The following is a 22,703-nucleotide window of genomic DNA, read 5'->3' on the forward strand; positions in this document are numbered from 1 at the left end:
TTAAGTGGGGCTCAGATTGTAACCAGTTGTATTCATAGGCAAATGGAACAGAATCTGTCAACAAAGTGGATTTCCCCCATCCATGCCCTTCTTTATCAATGTGGAGGCAGAGCAGATGGGGGTCTGGAGAAGAAACAAAAATTTGCATTGGACAAACAAGTTTTCGCGTACAGTGTTGGATGCCTCTCAGATAATACAGTAGGAGTCAGTCGGTTTTCTTCAGTGTTCCAAGGCTTTCCTGTTGAAAAGCTTATTGATCCACCTGGGTTTTCCCTCCCACAACAGTGCAATACAGCAGTATCACTTTGAAGGAATAGTCAAATATAACAAGTGAAATCTGCTACAAAATTGAAGTGTGAAGAACTTCTTTTCAGGATTCCAGTTTTTCTGTTCTACTCCAGTCCTAGTTTCATTGTTGCCACCCCAAAAACCCTTTAGTATTCTATGATAGTTCATTAGGCTGTTTGGTCTCCCTTGAGCGTTTTCCCCTCCAAAGGCTTATTATACTTCTACAAACCTGAGTCCATTAGCCTTACAATAAACATAACAAGACAGCATACTATCTTGGGAGACAAAGAAAAAAACAAGTGCTGTAATTTGAAAATGAAAACGTGCCATTCTATTATTTTCATAGATTTTTTTTTCTCACTCTGGCATCTCTTCCATTGTGAAATGAGGAGGGGAAACACAATCCTAATAGCTCCCAAGTGATATAACACAACTGCACCAGGGAATACAAATGTGATTTGTACACAAGAATTTGCCTCAGGAGAATTCCCTTGATGAGAATGGCTGCAAGAAAGGGCAGTGCTGTGCAAAGATGCCAGACAGCTCATTTGAAGAATTATCAGTTGCTTCCAGAAGAAAACACATGATAAAAGCACACTCAAGAATTCCTGTGCAACTAATCCCTCTACCATGTCATCTTCGCAGCTGAAAGCAAGAACGGAGTCCAGGGAAGAGGGGTTTAAGTCTGAAAATCATATCCTTCAAATCCAGCTAAGATATTTGTTGGTGACTGATACACTATTTAGGTAGAAATAATATTTTCTCTTATTAACAGCTGCAGTTAATGAGATAAAGTACTCTACAGCAGATTCTACCTGAAGGCATTGCTGGGGTTAAACAGAAGAACTTAAATTGAAGAAAGATGTGTAAAGGCAGTGAATTCTGGCTGCATGTTTATTTTATTTGTTTGTTTATTTATTTAACTTATATGCCACCCACACTACCCAAAGGTCTCTTTATCACTTGCTTTCTGTCTCATCCATTTGTGAATAAGCTATCATGGATCACTCACTGCATACAGAACTCTGGTATAACTCACTGAGTTACATATTTTGAGAAAGGTTAGCTAATATTCTCCCCTTCATGTTTTGTGGCCCCCACCCTCCCTGCCACTAAGCTGGTTGCCACACTTCTGAATTTGCAGCATACTAACCACAAAAGTCAAGGTTGTCTTTAGAAACGAGTTGCATGGGAATGAAGTCCATCATTTTAAAGAAAAGCTGCTCTCCCGGCAGCCCCCAAGAAGCATAATTCTAATTTAAAACAATTTCCAAAGGAAATTGTGGCATTTTTGCTGGCCCCTATAATGGACAGTATGACAGGAGCAAAGGGCATCCTCCCTTTGAACAGAGAACTTCAGGGCTGGAGAACTGCACAACATCTGCAAAGGGTCCAGCGTTGGCACCCCACTCCTTTTTTTCATATGGCGCACACTTCATGTGAATAGTATATGAAGAGCTTATAGGCTTCTTACAGGGATTGTAGACATTATTTTATATTCGTTCTTCCATCCATAGTGGAAGAAGTCATTTTTGCCAGTTCCCCTGTGATACTGGTAAAGGTAAAGGTTCCCCTTGACTTTCAGTCCAGTCGTGTCCAACTCTAGGGCGTGGTGCTCATCCCTGTCTCCAAGCCGTAGAGCCAGCGTTTGTCCATAGGCAGCTTCTGTGGTGACGTGGCCAGCACAACTAGACACGGAACACCGTTACCTTCCCACCGAGGTGGTACCTATTTATCTACTCACATTTTTACAGGCTTTCAAACTGCTAGGTTGGCAGAAGCTGGTACAAGCAACAGGAGCTCACTCTGTTGCGTGGATTTGATCTTATGACTGCAGATCTTCTGACCTTGCAGCACAGAGGCTTCTGCAGTTTAACCCACAGCACCACCACATGATACTGGTAGTCATTTCCTATTCTGTTCCAGAGGTGCCCCATCCCTTTGTAGCAGAGCAGGAATGGGAATTCAAGGATAACGTGCTTCCTCTGCCCTGCTTCCAGAAGGAGATTCACTCTGTCCACAGAGACTGAGAGAGAGAGAGAGAGAGAGAGAGAGAGAGAGAGAGAGAATGTAAGGAAGAGGGAACTGGGATTTGAGAAAAACAGATTGTATTTGCATAGCGCCATGATGCCTACTTTGCTGCTCTTGAGTCAGTAACTTCCAGCTGTCCTACTTCACAATGATAAATTTAGGAGGAGAGCTATGTACACCCTCTTGAGCTTCTTGGAGAAAGTGGAATATAGATTAATAAATACACCATGGATCACTATTGAGTGGTGGCACTATTTCAGTTGGTGGGGTTACTTTTTTTTTCAAGGATACCTGCAAATTATGTGTGTTTCAATTTCTCCTGCTGATGACAAATGACTAGAGTCAACTTAGTCCAATGTATGTTTTAGGTTGGCCTTTTCCGGAAGTCGGGTGTGAAGTCACGAATACAGGCCTTACGCCAGATGAATGAAAGCTCTCCTGAAAATGTCAGCTATGAAGACCAGTCAGCATATGATGTGGCAGATATGGTAAAGCAGTTTTTCAGAGATCTGCCAGAGCCTCTTCTCACCAGCAAGCTAGGAGAAACTTTCCTCCACATTTATCAGTGTAAGTGGCAAAGTGTTTGCTTGAGTGATAAATAAGAATGTTTTGTGGAGTAGCAGACCTCTAATCATAAGAATTTTGCACCTAAATTAATAATGCTGACCCCAAAAAGTTGTTCTTGGAAGCTCTAACCATCAGTAACTTGAAGATCCAGGTTATCTAAGTAGGTCTCCCAAAGTGTGATCTGAGTGAGGGAAAGGAAGGAACACAGGTAATTGTGATCAGCTCTACTCCTGAGCTGCCATTTTGTGACTGGCCCACATTGGTTTTCCAAAACATATCTCACAAATCAACCCCTGTTCTAAAATACTGAACTGGCCTCTTCCTAGAGATGCTGAGCAATTTATTTGTTTTCTCAGTTATTTACTATGTTGCCATTCTTCCCTTAGGGGACCCCAGGCAGCTCACAGTCAGTTAAAAACATAAACACAATTAAAAACACAGTAAGAGGCAATATTAAAAAGCAAACAATTAACAAGATTGAAAACCATAATTTAAAAGTACTTTAACCATACACTCACATTGGTTATGCAGCATCCTATAATGGCAGTCACGTGACCAAGTCGATTAAAAGCCTATCTAGAAAGGAAGGTATTTGCATTTTCCAGCAGAAGGACAAGAGGAAAGGTCCAACTTGGCTTTCTGAGGGAGCACCGTTCACAGCCTGGTGACATCATTACGAGACTCCTCTCTTGCAGCTTTGCGAGATGGGTTTGGGAGATTGGTGGGACTGAGAGACAGGCCTCTCTACAAGATCTGTGAGCTGAGGAGGGTTTCATAGAGTGACAGAGCCGTTCAGATAGCAATACCACCTGAATAAAATGCATAACTGACAGCAGAACCATATAGACATCAATTCAAAGTAAATCTCATTTAATTTAGGGGAGATTACTCTCAGTTCAGTGTCTATAAGGTTGGTCAATCTGAATCTTTAAACAAAAATAAGTTAAAAGGCTTCCTGAGACATGTATTGTAAAGCTGCCTGTCATCCTCATTAGTTAGTTAAATATTTAATTTACACAGGGGCAGTTCAAATATAAGCTTAGCAGCCCTGCTGGCAGGTTCCAAGGGAATTTCATTATGCATTAGATTTAAAGATTCCCATCTGTGCATATGTTAGACTTTTCTTTGACATTCTACAAAAGGACAAGCATTTCTCAAGCCTTCTTCATTTTTGTTGTTGTTTTAATATTTCCCCACCAGAAACAGTACAGGCCCATCCTAGAGGAGACTATGTAAGGTTATGGCTTTGCACTCTCAAAAGGAAATGAGGTCCCCACTCTCTGCATGACCTCTCCACTTCTCAGAGATTAAACTGTAGTAATAAAGCTGTACAGATGAACTCTGTGGGAACAGAGAGAGCTTAGAGAAGCCTTTGTGTTCTGCTGGTGTGGCAGTTTCATTTGCAAACGCTGTTGCTAACTATATTTGTCCTTCTACTGCTGACAGTATTTTGGTTGGATTTATTGTTAAAATAAATCAATATTTGGAGTCTTTTTGTGTTGTAAACTGCTTCCATGGCTATGGTGAAGAGAAAAAACTTCTGCTGCTACTAGTATTGCTACTAGAATACCACCACCATCATTGTCATCATAGAAAATCAATTGGAAGTGTAAAGATTGCACCAGAAGAATTTTATTTACCTATTTTATGCAGTATTTGTGCATTTGTGCACACACAAAAACAATATATAAGGAGGAATCTATTTCCGTTCTGAGTGCATTCCACATGTATTCAGTCATAACAGTCTAATTCTGTCCAGTTTCAGATCAGTTGAATTATTTATATTTGTGTGTGCTTTTAAAACTTCATAAAACTGTATTTTCATAATTTCTCCTAGAAGCACATTTCATATACTTTCGCTGTGATGCATGTTTTAATTCGATTTTTGAGCTGGAAATGGCATTGTAAAATGTGAAGAAGGTTGCAATTGGAAAGATTACAGTGCTGAGATCCACATACTGATTCAGGAGGTGCAAAATTAAATATAATAGGTTTCCCTATTCCTATTAGCAATAACAAAAATGATTTGATCACTGTGTAGTATTTGAGAGTTTCTACCCAATCTTGATTTAAGGTGCCCAGTGTAGTGTAGTGGATAGAGTGACAGACTCAAACTCTGGAGACAAGGGTTCAAATCTCCACTCAGCCATGGAAATTTACTGGGGGAGTAGAACTGGTAAAACTACTCCTTAAACAGCTCACTTACCTATTATAGTTGTTATAAGTTGGTTCCAACACAATGGCACATAACTGACTAACTTGATTTATAGACTGTGTTTTCCAGATCTGATAATTAGCTTGTGTAGAATACCTAAACTTCTGCAAATGTTTTGTTGACGAAGAAAAGGCAAACATCAAGTTATCTAGGATTTATAGCAGTTTTGGCTGGGCCTGAAGTGGGGTCAAATATCCCACCTCAGAATGGTGAGGTAAAGCATTTTGACCATGACTGACCACTGTTTCTGCCCAAATTGAAAGCTGCACTTGGCCTTCCTTTTGGAATAGTCAAAATTGTGCTCCATCTGTCACTTAAGCCCAGAGAGATTTCACACAAAGCCTGCAGCTACTTAGTGATTTGGGCTTCAAATTTATGCAGCTATAAGCAAGTAGGCATTTCGTGATTCAGAGCATGAACAACAGTATGTACAACATTTACAAGACATGAGCATAGGAAATGGAGGTTTCTGTGTTTGAAAGGTTGAATTCTTCCAGAAGTAATACAGAGTTTGAAGGTTAAATCTTGCATGATAGTCCAAAGATTTTGTTTGTACTTACGATCACATGTTACTAAATGGCACCTTATACTTTCCAGATGTGCCAAAAGAGCAACGACTTCAGGCAGTTCAGGCTGCCATAATGTTGATGTCAGATGAAAACCGGGAGGTTCTGCAGACTCTGCTGTGTTTCTTGAATGACGTCACTTCTGTGGAGGAAAATCAAATGACTCCTATGAATATAGCTGTGTGTCTGGCCCCATCTCTGTTTCACCTCAACATAGTAAAGAAAGAAAGCTCACCGCGGTAAGAATTTTTTGCAGTTTTCCTTTGACTTTACCAGAATTTGGAAGTAGGTAAAGGTAAAGGTTCCCCTTGACAGTTTGTCCAGACATGTCCGACTCTAGGGGGTGGTGCTCATCTCCGTTTCCAACCCATAGAGCTAGCATTTGTCCGAAGACAATCTTCCGTGGTCACGTGGCCAGTGTGACTAGACATGGAACACCGTTACCTTCCCACCGTGGTGGTACCTATTTATCTACTCGCATTTTGCATTTTGCATGCTTTCGAACTGCTAGGTTGGCGCGAGCTGGGACAAGCGACGGGGGCTCACTCCGATGTGTGGATTCGATCTTACAACTGTAGGTCTTCTGACCTTGCAGCACAGAGGCTTCTGCGGTTTAACCCACAGCGTCACCATGTCCATATTATTTGGAAGTAATATGTTACAAATAAAAAGTTTTTCATAATTGGTTCTTTTCCCCAGTAAAGAAGGCATAACTACGTTCCATGAAATGTACAGTATGCTAGACAGCTAGCATTAAGGGCTACATCTACTTTGTGGACAATGTGGTGAACAGTTGCCAAATGGGAGGGAGAGCCATTTATGTCACACTGAATCCCTGAGGAATAGTTCAGCAATGAATTAGTCTTCATATTAGCCTGTGTAGAGACATGGGTCTCTGGAAGCGTAAGTCATTTCATGGAGGAATTCTACTAGACATCATTCTTGAAAAAACTGACATATAACACCCCAGGAGCTATTTTTTACTTCTAGTGTTTTTCTCAATATTTATTTATTTATTTAATTTATATGTCGCCCACACTACCCAAAGGTCATACCCCTTGAGAATATTTATACCTTTTCCTTCCCCTCAACAAAAAAGGATCTTTCCACAGTTCTGTGATGTGATAAAATTGAAGGCACAAAGAGCTGCTTCTGGTTTGTTATTGAAAAGGAATGTGCCATTGCTTTTACTTTCATCTGAAGAAGACTTTTGCTCCTTTATCTTACTTGAGATGCTGAATTCATTTGCAGAGTGATACAGAAGAAATACGCAACAGGGAAGCCTGATCAGAAAGATCTCAGTGAAAACCTGGCAGCTACTCAGGGACTTGCACACATGATAGCAGAGTGTGATAAACTTTTTGAGGTGAGTGAAAGATTCAGATAGCATTATTCATGAAAGTCATATTCATACGGGAGCCTGCTTTGAAGTGTTTTCTTATATAGCTTTTTACATTTTGGTGCTGCAGTTCCTGGAGAATGATACTTATTAAGATCCAGTGGAAGCTTCTCGGTATCATTTTCTCCCAGTCTTTGCCTACTCCTGCTTATTTTGTTCACCTCTTTAAATTGACTCATAGTCCACTGTATTCCGAGGACTCCAGTTAGAGAAGAACCGTTCTGCTTCATGGAAATAGAGATTTTTTTATCAAAATGATTGCCATTAGAGAGAGAGAAAACAATTACCAAAAAAGACCTCAATTTTTTCAGATGTGATCTTGAGTTCTTTCTCCAGATTTTCTCTATTTTTAAATCAAATCCTGACAGAGCTTGGAATTAAGGAGAAGAAAATATAGAGGACCAAAATTCTAGTGTTGAATGAAATGACGGTAATTGTTAATTATAAATAACTGACTGGTTTCAAAGGAAAACGCTCTTTCGTCATGAGCTGAAGCTTCTGAGAAACTCAGCACCAAACATATAGATCTTTCCTGCTATCAAACACTCTCCAGATCCATAGACCTAAGTAGTACATAAGAAAATATGCCAACTCTGGATCTGGTATAAATACTTACACACACTCTCTAACTCCTTGCTGGATAGAGGGAGAAGTGTACTATTCCCTCATTTCTGCCTCCCTGGAATGAGCTCCATGGAGTTTGGGGTATGTCAGGGACTCCCAGTCAGCAAGCAGGAGTGCCCTGTGAATGCATGAATGTATCTGAAAGGATTATTTTTCTCCTCTGTTTTAACAATAGAAGATGGGGCAGAGGAAAACATGGCATATAGGCAGGGAAACATCATCCATTCCCTGCTTCAAAACTGTCCCTCCTGAACTGCTGTTAGTTCCATGGCTTCCACTGGCACAGTAGTGGCCTTGTTGAATAGGGAAGGTGATTTTTAACAGCATGAAATAGAAAGGGTTAAACTCCTACTTCTCTATGTTGCAACTCCTTTCCTGCTCATCTCTACCCTATTTTCTGTTATTGTTAAAGTGAAGAGAATCTAGACATATGAAATGCAGCCAGTGGGGTCCAAAATACCAATAGACAATATGTACAATCCTAGCATCCTCATGCTTTGAGCTTCTACATAATCAAGAGAACTCAAATACAAAGTTAAGGTTGCAGGAATTATACTAGAAGAATACAAGTGAGAATTATGGTGCTGAGGAATAGAGAAATAGCTTAGTGCCAAACTAGGAATACAGTATGTGTAGGAAGGAAGTCTGTTTGGTTGGTGTCCAAATGCTGTGTATCTCAACTTGCTTACTTTAGAATAGAATTGTTTAAAAAACCACACACACGCAAGAAGTAGCAGATTTTTTTGAGCTAGAACAGTGTTTTCAAACCTTGGGTAGCCCAGATGTTCTTGGACTACAACTCCCAAAACCCCTGTCCAGCACTGCTGCTAGTGAAGGCTTCTGGGAATTGCAGTCCAAGAATACCTGGGTTACCCAAGGTAACCATTGAGCTAGAAGATAAGTCCAATGGGGAAGACATACTGAAACTCTGAGTTTATTGGTGGGAGCAGAATTCCACTCACCAAAAAAGAGGAGTTGATTCCTTCCCACTGCAGGTCCTCATTCCCCTGAAAATGTGCTCGTCAAGGCTGAAGATCTTCTGCAGTGAAGGGACTATTTGGGAAGAGGAAATAAGCAGAACCTTGTTTCGCCTCTCTTTCTACTAGTGGCATCTTCCACCTATCACATACCCGTCTGTGAATGAGATAGTTTTTTAAATAAGCGTTTTCTCCTGCATTCTTACATACTTTGGTACAGATCCCACATGAAATGGCCACACAGTCTCGGAACTCCTACATTGAGGCTGAAGTGCATCCTCCAACTCTGGAGGATTTGGGCAAGCAAATGGATGAAGAAGGTGGAACTTACCAGACCTACCTGGAAAGTATTATGCAGAACTTCTGTAAAGAAGCTAAGGAAAAGTTCAAAGGATGGATCTCTTGTTCAAGCACTGAAAAAACAGATCTCTGCTACAAAAAGGTAGTTTCTGCAACCAGACATGATCCACCTACATTTGCACACATAAGGGATCTAGCCTTACTCAACTTCATTATCACTGAGAAACATTGGTCAGGATTAGAGATGGGCATGAACTGCTGGTTCGGTGCAGTTTGTTTCCTGGCCAAACAGCTGATCTGAGGTTTGGTGCCCCCCCCACTCAGAGGCAGCACTCAGAGGAGGTGGGTGCAGATCAGCTGTTCGACCAGGAAATGAATTATGCAGAACTAGCATTTTGTGCCCATCTCTAGTCAGGATCAAGGACCACAGCTGCGTTGTCTGTGCTTCAGATTAATGTAATTTTGTAGAAGTAGATACAGACTCAATTGTGGGTGATCACAGAACAAAGGAAGGCTGATTGCCGTAGAGAGAGAACAAAGGAGTCAACAGCGAAAGTCCGAGCCAGCGGAGCCAACTGGCAACGCCCTGAGAGCTGTTTTATTGACTTAGCATGATTACATAGTATGTTATGAGAGAAATGGATAGGATACTAGTTATCTAATCGTAACTAGGATTGGCTAAAATAACCCTTTGATCTTATGCTCTACCTCTAAGCAAAAGGGCAGAATAAGGGGCTACCCCACCTGCTGGCAGCTGCAGCATCCTGCCAGGAGTGTTTACACGTCACTGGAACAGAATGCAGCTACAACCTTTAAGCAGAAGTTTCCCACACTCAGTCATGTTTTGAACTGACCCATTGAAATCAGTGGGGCTTAAATAAATCATAATTCAATTTCCACCGATTTCAGTAGTTCTGTTCTAAGGCCAGACTCCTATTTGTTTCTGTTTAACTTGCCATGGCTAATTGCGGCTTATTGATTAGGCTTGAAGCACATTTCAGTTGCTTGCCTGGATGGATGTCCAATTGCACAAGCAACTGCTCAAATCTATAATTCTTAAGTTAATGTATAAAAATTTAAAAAGAGATATAATCCAGGACAGAAAAGGAAAACAAAAATTAAGGAAAAAGTAAGACAAAAATCAGATAATTTCCCACTAAAATATCATGATTAGTGTTTTCAGACAGAGGTGCAGTCCAAACACCCAATTGCTTTCAAAGACAAATGTCTTCAAAGACTCATTTGAGGAATGTATAGGGTGGGAAGATAAAGATACGGCTCAAATTCCTTTGAGTTAATCGTTCCACATGGTATATTTTTACAGAAAGTCAATTTTTATATAAGCATGATGCTCTGGTTTTAGTATAGATATGAGCAGAATTTTATAACCATTTTTAGCATCCATCATTTCACACCAGTCTCACAGCTGATCAGCTGTGCTTTCTCTCTCTCTCTCTCTCTCTCTCTCTCTCTCTCTCTCTCTCTCTCTCTCTCTCTCCACCCCTCACAGCTCCAGCCTCGGCGTGGAGACTGACAGCCTCAGCAGGGAGACTGAGGCACCGCCGTGCCACCCTGGCCGAGAAAGACCCTCTGCGCCTGCAGCAACCTTAAGCCCAGGCTTAAGGTTGCTGCAGGTGCAGAGGTCTTTCTCAGCCAGGGTGGCGGCGGCGGTGCCTCAGTCTCCCTGCTGAGGCTGGAGCTGCGAGGGGTGGAAAGAGAGAGAGACGAAGCACAGCTGATCGGCAGGGCTTTGGGATGATCGCAGGGAAGCGCTTCCCCATAATCATCCCAAAACTGGGGGCTTTGTGATGATCACTTCCCCGCGATCATCACAAAGTGAATTTTCCCCATAGGGGCCATCGCAAAGCGATCGCTCTTGCGATGGCAAAAAGTCCATCGCAAAGCGATTTTGTCATAAAACGGAGCGATCGCTATGCGAGGCACCACTGTACTTCAAGTACACAGCTATCTTTTGATTCCATCAGCATGCATAATGTGATGTTCTCTTTTCTTACCTGTTCCCCAATTGAAGGTTGGAGATCCATTAAGGCTGTGGAAGGCATCAGTTGAAGTCGAGGCTCCTCCTTCTGTTGTACTGAACCGTGTGCTAAGAGAACGCCACCTTTGGGATGAGGATTTCCTGCAATGGAAAGTCATTGAAACCTTGGATAAGCAGACTGAGATCTACCAATATGTTTTGAACTCTATGGCTCCCCATCCTGCTAGGGACTTTTTAGTCCTAAGGTAAATTAATTTACTTGGAGATGCAACTAAAAAGAGGTTTGTTACCATATTGTCAAAATATTGCCAGGTGTAATTTCAGTGCATTTGTCAGTATGTCATCTCTGGGATTCATTCTTCAATTGATATTTTTCCAAATGATGTCTTTTTTCCTGAATTTTTGTTTTAATTTGAGGACTGTTTAAGAAATGCTCCCATCACACCATACATATTGGCTAATTTTCTAAAACCAGGTGCTGTTGTTTCATTTTATGCAGCTGCCGATGTTGTCAGAATGACATAAACACAGCTGATCCAATTGTTCTGGCTTTTCTCCTTCCCCAGAGAACAACTGATCATTTTATGGAACATATCTTTTTCTGAAGAAAAAGTCAAAGCTGTAGGCAACAAAAGAAGATTTTAAAAATCCAGCAAGATCACTAGGGAAATTGTGAGCTCACTGACTGTAACTCATAACAGATCACAGATGCTTTGTGGAGAAAACATTGTGAATTAATCTAAAGAAACTCTCGCAATTTATGAAACGTTGGTTGCAAATTTTATATTATACATAGTCTATCAACAAAAGCCGTTTTATACAAACCCTTCGGCCAGAATCCTGTTGCAGAAAAACATGAATGCAACAGTAATTGGGCAAGCAGTTTTGCTACCTTGCAAAGTGTGCACTATGCAACTGGTTGTACAACAGACACTTTGGCAAAGTGGGGAAACTGCTACATGTGCAGATTTTTTCCTCAACAGGATCCTGGTCTTGGCCAGCTGTTTTCAGAATGCAGCAGCTTTCTCCTACTAGTACCCTTCAGAAGCTTAGGACTACAGTACCTATTGTTCTTGACAAAGCTGGCTGGGTATTCTAGAGGTTGGATCCAAACCAGCTGGAGGGAACCACATTGGTGCACACAATAAAGAATGAGAGGGATTAATCATCTTTTTAGTTTGAGTCCACATAGTTTCTCAGGGTGAAAATCCAAAAGGGTATCAAAGGCCAATGGAATAGGGAGCTCTTTTCCCTCACCCTTTATTGCAGCTCTGTGTTGCACCCCCAAAAAGGGGGGGGGGAATTCTTCCAGCCTTTACTGTGTGCTCTTTAGGATCTACAGTGGGCATCGTGGGGAAGAAGAGGCTTTCAATCCTGGTGGGAAACATGAAAACTAGCAAAAATATGCCACTGAATTCTGGTCCATATTTACTCTTTTTCCCCGAAATAAAACCTATCTCTTTTGAAAAAGGTATTTAGTGCCTTGTTTCACAAAAACATTCTCAAGTAAATTAGGAAGGAATAGTAGCTGTTACCAAAACACTGGTCAGATCCATATCTGTTCAGACAGTCAGGCTGACTTGACCTATTATTTAAAAAGAAAACCCTGACAAATCTGAGAAATGTATTTCTAATAAATACTTTGCCCTGATCCTCAATATAATATATTCATTCAAAAATGCAGAAGTCACATTTGCTGCACAAGTTATTCTATAGTGCTCATCTTCTTGAGTTTTAATTATATCACTTTATTATGTGCCATGTATAGCAGTTCCCCTACTGACGTCTGGCTTCTTTGATAAAACAGGAATATTTGTTCTTCATTCTTCTCTCAAGATAGTCTTCAACATTACAGTGTGTATTTGTGAATGTGCACACACCTACATAGTACACACCCACCGTACTTAAGAAAAATAGCTCCTCTGCTGCCACTCCAGGATTGACACCAATGCTCTTTGATTTTGATCTAGACCCTGCTCTTCCTAATGGGAGCTCAGCACAATTGACCACTTGCTATTGGCATTCATGACAGCTCACAGGACAAGCCCACTTTTAGTGGTTTACACTATGCTAAAGACAAGAACTTAAACAGTGAACTAGGTGTGTCCTTTTAATTGCAATTCTTCCTCACCAACTAACATTTTCTTTTTTGGGGGGGGGGGGACAGGACCTGGAGAACGGATTTGCCGAAGGGGATGTGTGTATTAGTGGCTGTCTCCATAGAGCATGAAGAAGCACCTCTGATGGGAGGTGTTCGGGCAGTAGTTCTGGATTCCCAGTATTTAATAGAGCCTTGTGGTTCTGGAAAATCTCGCCTAACTCATATCTGCAGGATTGACCTCAAGTAAGTATCACAGGTGCCAAAATGCTGGTCAGTAAAGCCAGCATTTCTGAGCATAAAGTTGTATCCAAATTTATATGTGATGGGCATGCTGGCTTCAGTATTCTGGGAACTGCAGTCCAGAAAAATAAGTTTGGCCATCTCTGGCAACTGGGCCAGGGGAAGTAGACTTCCCTGCCACCGTCTCATTTCCAAGCCCTTGACAGATTATCTAGTAGATTGGAGGAGGGTATTTTCTGCTGAATGAATGATGTGGTCTTTTGGGAAAGGAGACCCTTGAAAATCAGACGAGAATTTTCTGTAAGTGGACCGATTTCATCAATAGAAGGCATATTCTGAAGCTATCTTGTGGTTTGGCAAATCTACAGTAGTTTATAGGGTGTGTCCCCTTTGGTCCACTGACACCTTAATCCCATGTAACTAAGGGTATGCTTACAACCCAATGAGGGAAGTTTTCCATCCTTGAGTAGCCCAAGGATGTCCAGCACTATTGTTCTGAAAAATAGCCAGGTGCACTGGTTATGAGCTAAAGAGGAGAGGCCACTGCTTCATGACAGAGCACACATTCTGCATGTAAGAAGGTCCTATCATCAGCCTCTGGACAAGATGGACCAATGGTGTGGTTCAATATAAGGCAACTTCCCATGGTCTAGTGTTCCTACAATGATATAACTGTATAAAAGCATATATATGTTTGTTGTTTATTGTACATGAGGTTGCAGTTTAATAAAACAATCCACACATAAAACGACTATTCCGTGTTCCTATGATAATACTCCATTGTCATATAACTATGAGAGAATGTGGCTGGAAAATACTACTTTGATTTCATAGCCTTTGAAAGAAGCAAGGAATATTAAAAGAGCTCTCTGCCACAGCCCCATCTGTTTCTCTTTAATTGGTACATGGCTGCTATTTGTAATGTACAAAGGTTAATCAGCAATTTAGTCAATGGGGTATATATTTTTTGCATTCAAAAGATGTAAGTTTAATTTTTAATCCCAAAGGGATTGTCAAAATATATAATTCGGGGGATGCTTCCTCTGTGGTTTACCTACAGAAATAGATATATAATTGCCCTCTATAAGACAGAACTTCATATCAGCATACAGGCAAACTCTCTTGAAGAGCTGTAGTTAGACATTATTGCATGAATCATTTGTCCATTGAGCTGATTTTTCCATTTGGTGCAGGAAAGCTGACAAATGTTCTTATTTTTTAAATACTTTTAGATTGTAGTTTGGGGTTTCAGTCTCCTACACAGTTACACCTTCCACATTTAATTAAAATAAGATCCATTTTTTTCATTTTGTGACATGGATGTAGCTTGAATTATTTTTCTGGCTCATCCACTTAACAATGCTGCCAACATTCTAATTTTACAGATTCAATAGGATTCCCCAAGCCTTCCATGTACGGTAGGGATTAGGAAACATGTAAATCTAGTCCACCCACCTAGTTGTTTGTCCGTAAATCTGGATCCAACCTTCTGTTTCATTAGCATTGTTGACCTGTTATTTGAATGACAGATTTTTGTAATAACATTTCCACTTTATTTCTCTTCAGAGGTCATTCATTAGATTGGTACAATAAAGTCTTTGGACACCTCTGTGCTGCTGAAGTTGCCAATATCAGAAATTCATTTCAACCGTTGATTGCTGAGGGTCCGGAAACAAAAATCTGAGTGATGGGGACCCTGCATGTATGAGATTCCATGCATGTCCTGGAGCTACTGGATTTTCAGCCAGCATTTGTGCAATAGCCAAGTAAAGTTTACTTGGAAGGCTTAGCCATTATCTGGAAATACTGTGTCTCCCATCAAATGCTTTCCATTACAAAGAACATTCCCCCCCCCCAACAAGCTTTAAAAGTAAACTCTTGCCACTGCTTATATATTGCATGTTTCTAATATTTAAAAGCTTCTGAGAAGCTTATTTTAAAATGTACATAAGAAATGTATATAATGTATAGATTTTGCTATGTATGATATTTACATATATATGTCTATGTAGTGATATATATATATATGTATATATATATATATATATATAATATTATATTTTGTATATAATCTTGTGCTTTCTAGAAGAAATGCTCTGCTTCTGTTTGGAATTTCCTTTCTCTCTGACAGATTTCTTATCTCCCAGATTTTGTTCAGAACACTTGTTATCATTGTAAAAAGTACTGCATGATCTTTGTGCTGAGTAGCAATAATATCACTTCTGGATTATGACTGCCAAATGTCAAGCCAGCATGGTCATGGGTCATGCTGGTTACAAGATTCTGGGATCTCCAAATTCTAAATAATGAACTATTAACACTAATCAGTTCACACAGGACATTATTCTGTGGCATTGGAATCTGAATCGATAGACTTCAACAACCTATAGAAAATTAGCAGCCACAGTAGCATCCTACAAAAGTGTACCAGTTGCCAGGTCACAAAATAGAAAGACTAAGGGATCAACTGCGAGCTCATTATTTGCAGCATTCAGGCCCAGATTCTCTTGGTATGTTCTGCTCACACAACTGGAATGGCACCATTGTAAGGACTGCCTTTTTCGGCTTTGGAACGCATGTTACTGCAGCTGCAACTAAATTGTGAGAGGAATGCAGATTCACTCACTGTGAAGTCACAATGAGGAATTCGGGTTTCCCTGCGTCTGTTTGTGTTAACTGGCCACATGATGAAAGCAATTGGCAGCTAGTTAACATAGCTCTCCTGTAGAGGAGGCACAATTGCAGGAGAACTACTTTAATATGCTGTAAATGAGGCTGTTTAACCAGTTTACCCCTCATGTTTCCTCCTGTCACTCTCTCCATTTTCTCTCCATTTTTTTGTTTCTTTTTTTCTGTGTGTGCATGCATGTAACTGCAACACTGGCACCAGACTTTTTTAAAAAAAGAAATGGCATTATTTGCCTCCCCCCCCCCAGCCACCCTGCCATGGGGCCAACTACAGCACACACTTTCTTCATTGGTTCAAGTAGTCACACCACCTGAACTGATATGAATGAACCCACTTTTTCACTACGAAAAAAGTAGTCGCTCCAGCAGGAAGGGAAAAACTACCAATTTGAGGAAGGGGGGACAAACGCCAAACTGATTCAAATATTCTTTTATGCCGTGTGATCAACAGAAAATGCAAATTAGGCTGTCCCAATCCCATGTGGCATTTCCCATGTTTTTTGTCAATGTAGTTGCAGCCTTTGCCTGATGCATGTGAATTGTGCAATCCCTGAATAGAAAAAGGAAGTGTTTAATCAGCAGCAATCTGATGACAACATCATTTTTATTGCACGGGTAGAGCTGTGCAAGAGGATTTGGTGCCCCAGAATAATTATGAGACTAATGCACTAACCACACGCCTTGTTGGACAAGAAACAAGAGCTTGGAATGTGGTGAATTGTCAAGACGATGTGCCACCACAAGATCTGGCATTATACAGATGTTGCTTACAAAATCCAACATTTGTGGTTTTGGATTGGAAAGTAGAGATGCATTTCAAAAATGTTTACTGTGAAATAATTTCACTGACATCCATAGAGCTGTCATAAGACAATACCAAGTAGCTTAAGGTTTACCGTTTGAGATCCTGTACTGTTCTAAGACTTAGGTCATGGCTGAGATGAATTACCCACACTTAAGTGTTATGCTGCAATAGCCTCTCAGCTACTTGAGAGTTGAGCGGCTGCTGTAGAAGTATTCCAAGCACTATGAGAGGTAGGAGATAAAGAAGAAGAATGAGGGGGCCCTCTGAAACAGTAAGTAATTGAGTTTGATACATGGGTAGAAATTCAAATTTGATCATACCCCCAGTGTTGTAGGAATGTGATAAGGTACAAAATAGGCATACAAAAACTAAGCTTTTTAGGCCAAACCCTCCAAATGTAGCAGCTTCCCATCACATACCTAACTTGTGTCATTGATTTTAATGACACTTATCCATGATGATAACTTTCTCTGAGCTGGGGCTTTAACTTGAGGTATAGCACGACAGATTGCACATGACAAATGGGATTGCTCACATATATACATAACCTTTTTATTTCCACTATTTTCATTTTGTTGCTACCACTACCACTGGAAAAAAAAAACACGGCCACCATTGCAAAAAAAAAAAAAAAAAAAAAGAGGGGAGAGGATAAGATTCTCTGTCCTGCCAATTCATAGAACTCTATGGTACAGTAGGGCATTCTATACCCCTCCTGTATCACAGAGAGCCATTCCAGCTATGCCAGTATTCTGTAGTAACTGTCATGCAACTGAACCTTGCCAGCTGCTGCAAAATTGTGCTGGTGGTTGATCCCTTTGAGGGTGGAGGAAGTCAAATGTTTCCCACTGCAACACTGGAAGTGTGCCCACTTCAAATTGGCATCAGCAATTTTACATGAGTAATAATGCCAGCACATCACTAAGCATGATGCACTAAACTGGACTGCAGGTCTCCAGAGAAAAACTGTGTTATCACATAAACATTGCTGCCTACCAATATTGGAAGCCTTAAAACAACTTTGCAGTTATTATGGCTGTTGCCCTTAATCCTAAAGTTAATAGTCCTAAAGTATTTCACTTAGAAAGCCTGCCTTTATAAACACAAGCTGATTATCTTTCTTGTGTAAAAGAATCATGCTGAGCTGGTTCTCTACCCAGCAGAACAATATAGTTGAAGCTAAACTCTTACGCCACAACCATACTAGAAGTAAGCCCCACTATGTTTGTGGACTTCACTCCCCTGTAACTGTGTGTAGCCTTAATACCTTAATAAGCTTTTTAACACTAAACTATGTTTCTAAAATAAGCTTTTTTATAATATGCACCATAAAAGTCTAATAATAATTACAAGGGAAGAGGTACTAGTAGTAGCAACTGAGGATTTTCATATTCTGTTTTTTGATGGCCATATACCTTGATCCTGAGTGTTGACTTGGAATTGAATTCCTATTTCAGTGGAACAGACTTTCCTGGAAATTATAATATAATAGCAGTATTTTTCAGGATGTCATTTTCTTTCTTGCAAATGAGAACAGGTTAGGCTGTTGGTAATCTGGAGGGTCCATTTGACAGTATATATTCAGGGAACAATTATTTTCATAAAGGGAAAAGTGCTTTAAAACCAATTATTAATTTTGAAGTAACTTATGGAGAACAGGGTTTTTTAAAAAATAAAAATAAAAGATAAAGCTAGTACAGAACAAAAGTACACTGTCATTCTTTAATTCGTATACTTGTTTTCATAAATAATCAAATCAGATTCACTGTGGCCCTTTGTCTATTATCATTAGCATCTCTTTGTTCAGACTTCAGTACTATAGTCATATTGAATTCAGTGGAGCTTGTTTCTGTGCAGAAAATGCATAAGATGGCACAGTTAGAGTTTTAGTTCATGGTGAAGATCCAAGGTCTTGCAAACCTAGTTCAGTTTGTCCAACACAACTCTTGCCTCTTTTTTTAGTAGGCAGGATCAGTATAACAAGTAGAAATTTAGCTGATGGAACTTTTTTCCAGCCTGGAGATGTAAACATCAGAAATGTTTCCTCTATATAATTGCAAAATAATGAAGTTGGAAGGCACCTACAAGGCCATCACATCCAATCCCCTGCTCAATGCATGGATACAAATCAAAGGATATCTGCCAGGTGGTTGTTTAAATTTCTCTTGAATGCCTCCGGTGTTGGAGCACTCACCACCTCTAGAGGTAACTGGTTCCGCTGTCACACTGCTCTAACAGTTAGGAAGTTTTTCCTGATATTCAGCCGAAATATGACTTCCTTTAACTTGAGCCCATTGCTGCATGTCCTGCACTGAGGGATGACGAAGAACACATCCTGCCCCTCCTCTGTATGACAGTCTTTCAAGTACTGTATTTGAAAAGTGCTATCACATCTCCCTCAACCTTCGTTTCTTAAGGCTAAACATGCCCAGTTCTACCAGGCGTTCCTCATAAGGCTTGGTTTCCATCCCCCGATCATCCTTGTTGCCCTCCTCTGAACTTGTTTCAATTTGTCTGCATTGTGAATGTTTGCTCGTCACATGCTCTTCAAGGCACAGATTCTGGGGAAAACGTTGGCAATAGGATACAAGAAGCAACAGAGCTTGAGATTACAGTGCAGCAGTAAATCTTCCTGGGAATCTGTGGTTACTCTGGTCCATTCAGATATTACCGTATTTTTCACACCATAAGACGCACTTTTTCCCCACAAAACGGGGTGGAAAGTCTGTGCGTCTTATGGAGTGAAGAAAACAGATTGTATTTTCCTCTTTTCTTCTCCTAAAAATTGGTGCATCTTATGGAAAGGTGCGTCTTATGGAGCAAAAAATACGGTATATTCTCTTTGCGATTTCTTGTGATGTATTTTCAATGTATCTGGAATAATACATTGGATTTTATGTTTGTTTATGCAGAGACAGGCTAATGCCAGTGCCATAACTTCCATGGACCCTGATGCCCACTTTCAGTAGCTGATTCCAAGGGAAGACAGTTGTAATCCAGGGGTACAAACATGATTAGAAATACTATTAACTGGAAGCTTCCTCTAATTCTATAGAACTAGAAACTCCTTAATAATTACTGAATGGCAAAAAATTATCAAGCACACTTTCATATGGTCCTGCTTCACATATTTTAGGGTTTTGCCACTAACAATTAAATTAAATGGCTAGTAGGAATAAATTAAGCCGTGACCTTGCCATACAATAATTTTGGTTTGTTCATTTTCTCTAAACTCACTGAATGTATACATAGTGAACTGGCCATTTGATCAGTTCATCCTGATTAAGCCTCTTAGAAAACAGTCAAAACAAATGAAAAAGAAAAAATAAATAAGATAAAAACTGCTATAAGTTTTAATGTGAGCTTTTGTGAACAAGTCCAGTCCACAAAATCTCACACTAAAATATATAACAGTTAGTCTTTAATATGCCAAAACATTTTTGTCTTCTTTCTTTTTTAATTTTCCTTTTGTTTCTGCCTGATATGCTAGCACACACTAACATGGCTAAATTTTCTAAAATTAGAAATCAGTGTTATTATTAAACCCATTTGTATTTGATCTAGCTGTTCACGTGTACAGATCCATACTGGAAAAAGGCTTCCTTTTAAAAAAAGTTTTGATCTTCTCAATTGATGTCAATGTGCCCCTACAGGTTCTATTCTCTTATCTGTAACACGTCTGGAAACTGCAAAGATGAAAATTGCATGATGTAGATTTTTCTTTCTATTCTGTACTTTCAACCACTTCTGTGGTGTGATAAATCAGAGTATAGACCAATGCGAAGTCTGTCAGAGGTTGTGGGTATGTGGCACTGGCCAATAACAGAGAACTGCTGGTGGGTACAAATTTGGGGGGAAAGATCATACTGTACAAGCACCAGCAGAAGCCATTTTTCTGCTTGGGCCATTGGTCAGGAAAATAGCAGGGTATTTAACAAGTAATTCTAAAGTACCAGTCCAAATTCAGCAGTTAGCACTCATATCCAGAGGATAAGTCAAACCTTAGAAAAGTTACTTTTTTGGATCAGAACTCCCACAATTCCCTGGTTAGTGGGCTGGTGGTGATGCTTGTGTAATTGTTCCCCCAATGTTTGTGGCAGCCTAGGAGTTTGTAGTATATAAAAGTAGCATTTCCAAGCTCTACATTACAAGCAGTACAAAACCTCCTTCCTGTCAGTAAAGAAACAATATCCACTTTCTATAAATTCTAAAAGGAAACCTCTGATAAGGCAGTGCAGGAAATCTGCTTTTACTGTACTTTCAGTGCTCTGTTTTTCTACTGTTTCTAGTTTGATGAATAACTCTACATGGTAACATATAACTCCTGTCATTCTGCCAGCCCTATTAAAAAAATAAGTTTGCTAGAACCAGTTTTATGTCTATAAATTGGCCCTAGGAATTAGAATAGTAAAATACATAATTCAGACCCACATCATCATAACTGGGAAGCATGGGTTCATAAGCTGATACAGTTTAGAATCCTTTCCCATGTCAGTGGATTGAATCCAGGGTTAGTTCCACTTAGTAGACCCATTGAGATCAGTATGGCTTCAATTAGTCTGCTTATTTTTAATGGCTATATCCTAAGTGTGGATCAAAGTCACTGATTATACCTGCCTGTATAAAATGGCAGGCACACCAAACCCTAAACTCAATAATGCAAATATCATAATATGTACGTACTTGTATAGGAGGAGGGAAAGCTACCAAAATCAGTGCTGAAGGCCACTGCTAAGCCATTCTTCCTACGGGAAATAAAGATTTTATTTTATTTTATTTTATTTTGCACTGATACATTGACCAACAAGACTTAAAACTGCCTCTTGTTGTAACTCTGGCTACTTAAGCTTTTCCTTAAAGAGTATTCCCTCTTCAAATAAACACTTCTAAGCATGTGTCTTACTCTCTGGCAGGTGTGTGTGTTTTTAACTTCATAAAAGTTAAAAATGTACCGTAATCCAATTTATAGTGCCAACTAGAGTACACTCATGTGTATGTTAATTACACCTGTGTTGTTTTAACACTGAACAACGGATTTAATCAGTCTTCTCTACAGTGACAAGTAACTGCACTTCTGTCAAATGATTAAATGCAATGTAAGTCCTAACTCAAGAACACCCAGTGAAATGAAAACTGCTTGTTACCACAGGAACCCATGAATTCAGGGTGAGTGTGTGTGTCTGTCTTTTTGCTGTTGTTGTTAGGACTAACTGTGTAGTCATGTGCATACAGTACATTTATACACACACACATGTTCATGCATGTGAATCAATTTGGCTGGATTGTGTCGAGTAAATTCCACTGGCAACATGATCAGGGGATGACTGTCACAGAGGGACTCCAACATGGGCTTTTAATGGTATAGCTTTAGCCAGTGCTCAGCTGAATTTGGCCAAGGTCAGGAAGGTTGAGTCTGGAAAGGTACTCATCTATGTTGCCTAAAAAAATGCATCCAGAGGGTTTCCAGGACCTTCAGAGGTCATGGGAAGGCACCTGAAGAGCTGAAGCTGGAAATGGAATAATCTCCTGCTTTCATTAGATTCCACAGTTTCACCAATGGAACTGCACCACTGGATATGGTCATAGTTCATTTTCCTTTGCTCATTTCCATTTCACTGACCAAATTTCAAAAAGGAAGTCAAACAGATGGAGCTCAGGTCCCCTAGCAACCGCATATCTATGCAAGAATGCTTTCTTTTTAAATAAATATTAAAACTTATATATCAGAAGAACACTATCATGTTAGATTACCATTATTATGTCAATATGGACATTGCATTTTTAATATTGTACTCATAGAAATACCTCATTTTTTACCTCATATCTTGTTATTGGTAAAAAGAAACACTCTGTGAATATATTACTGGGAGCTAAATAAAATGGTATCTGCTGACAATCTTGAT

General features: G+C 39.9%; 1 protein-coding gene and 1 long non-coding RNA gene across 4 annotated transcripts in view; one reads left to right on the forward strand and one right to left on the reverse strand.

Moving 5' to 3' along the window:
* STARD13 (StAR related lipid transfer domain containing 13) overlaps positions 1 to 18,507 on the forward strand; it is a 255,721-nt gene extending 237,214 nt beyond the window's left edge. For all 3 annotated transcript variants that reach the window (XM_072993776.2, XM_072993774.2, XM_072993773.2), the window contains 7 exons: positions 2,688 to 2,886; positions 5,699 to 5,906; positions 6,919 to 7,033; positions 8,888 to 9,109; positions 11,000 to 11,211; positions 13,134 to 13,310; positions 14,874 to 18,507. In XM_072993776.2, coding sequence (XP_072849877.2) covers positions 2,688 to 2,886; positions 5,699 to 5,906; positions 6,919 to 7,033; positions 8,888 to 9,109; positions 11,000 to 11,211; positions 13,134 to 13,310; positions 14,874 to 14,991 — 1,251 coding nt within the window. In that variant the 3' untranslated portion in view covers positions 14,992 to 18,507. The remainder of the gene's footprint in view (positions 1 to 2,687; positions 2,887 to 5,698; positions 5,907 to 6,918; positions 7,034 to 8,887; positions 9,110 to 10,999; positions 11,212 to 13,133; positions 13,311 to 14,873) is intronic.
* On the reverse strand, positions 2,237 to 11,079 carry LOC140705601 (uncharacterized). The gene is made up of 4 exons (XR_012085016.2): positions 10,983 to 11,079; positions 8,653 to 8,743; positions 5,692 to 5,809; positions 2,237 to 2,314 (listed from the first exon to the last, which is right to left on the reverse strand). It is a non-coding gene; the product is annotated as an uncharacterized LOC140705601 (long non-coding RNA).
* Positions 18,508 to 22,703: the final 4,196 nt, after the last annotated feature.

Source organism: Pogona vitticeps, chromosome 3 (genome assembly GCF_051106095.1).
Source record: "Pogona vitticeps strain Pit_001003342236 chromosome 3, PviZW2.1, whole genome shotgun sequence".
NCBI classification, from domain to species: Eukaryota; Metazoa; Chordata; class Lepidosauria; order Squamata; family Agamidae; genus Pogona; species Pogona vitticeps.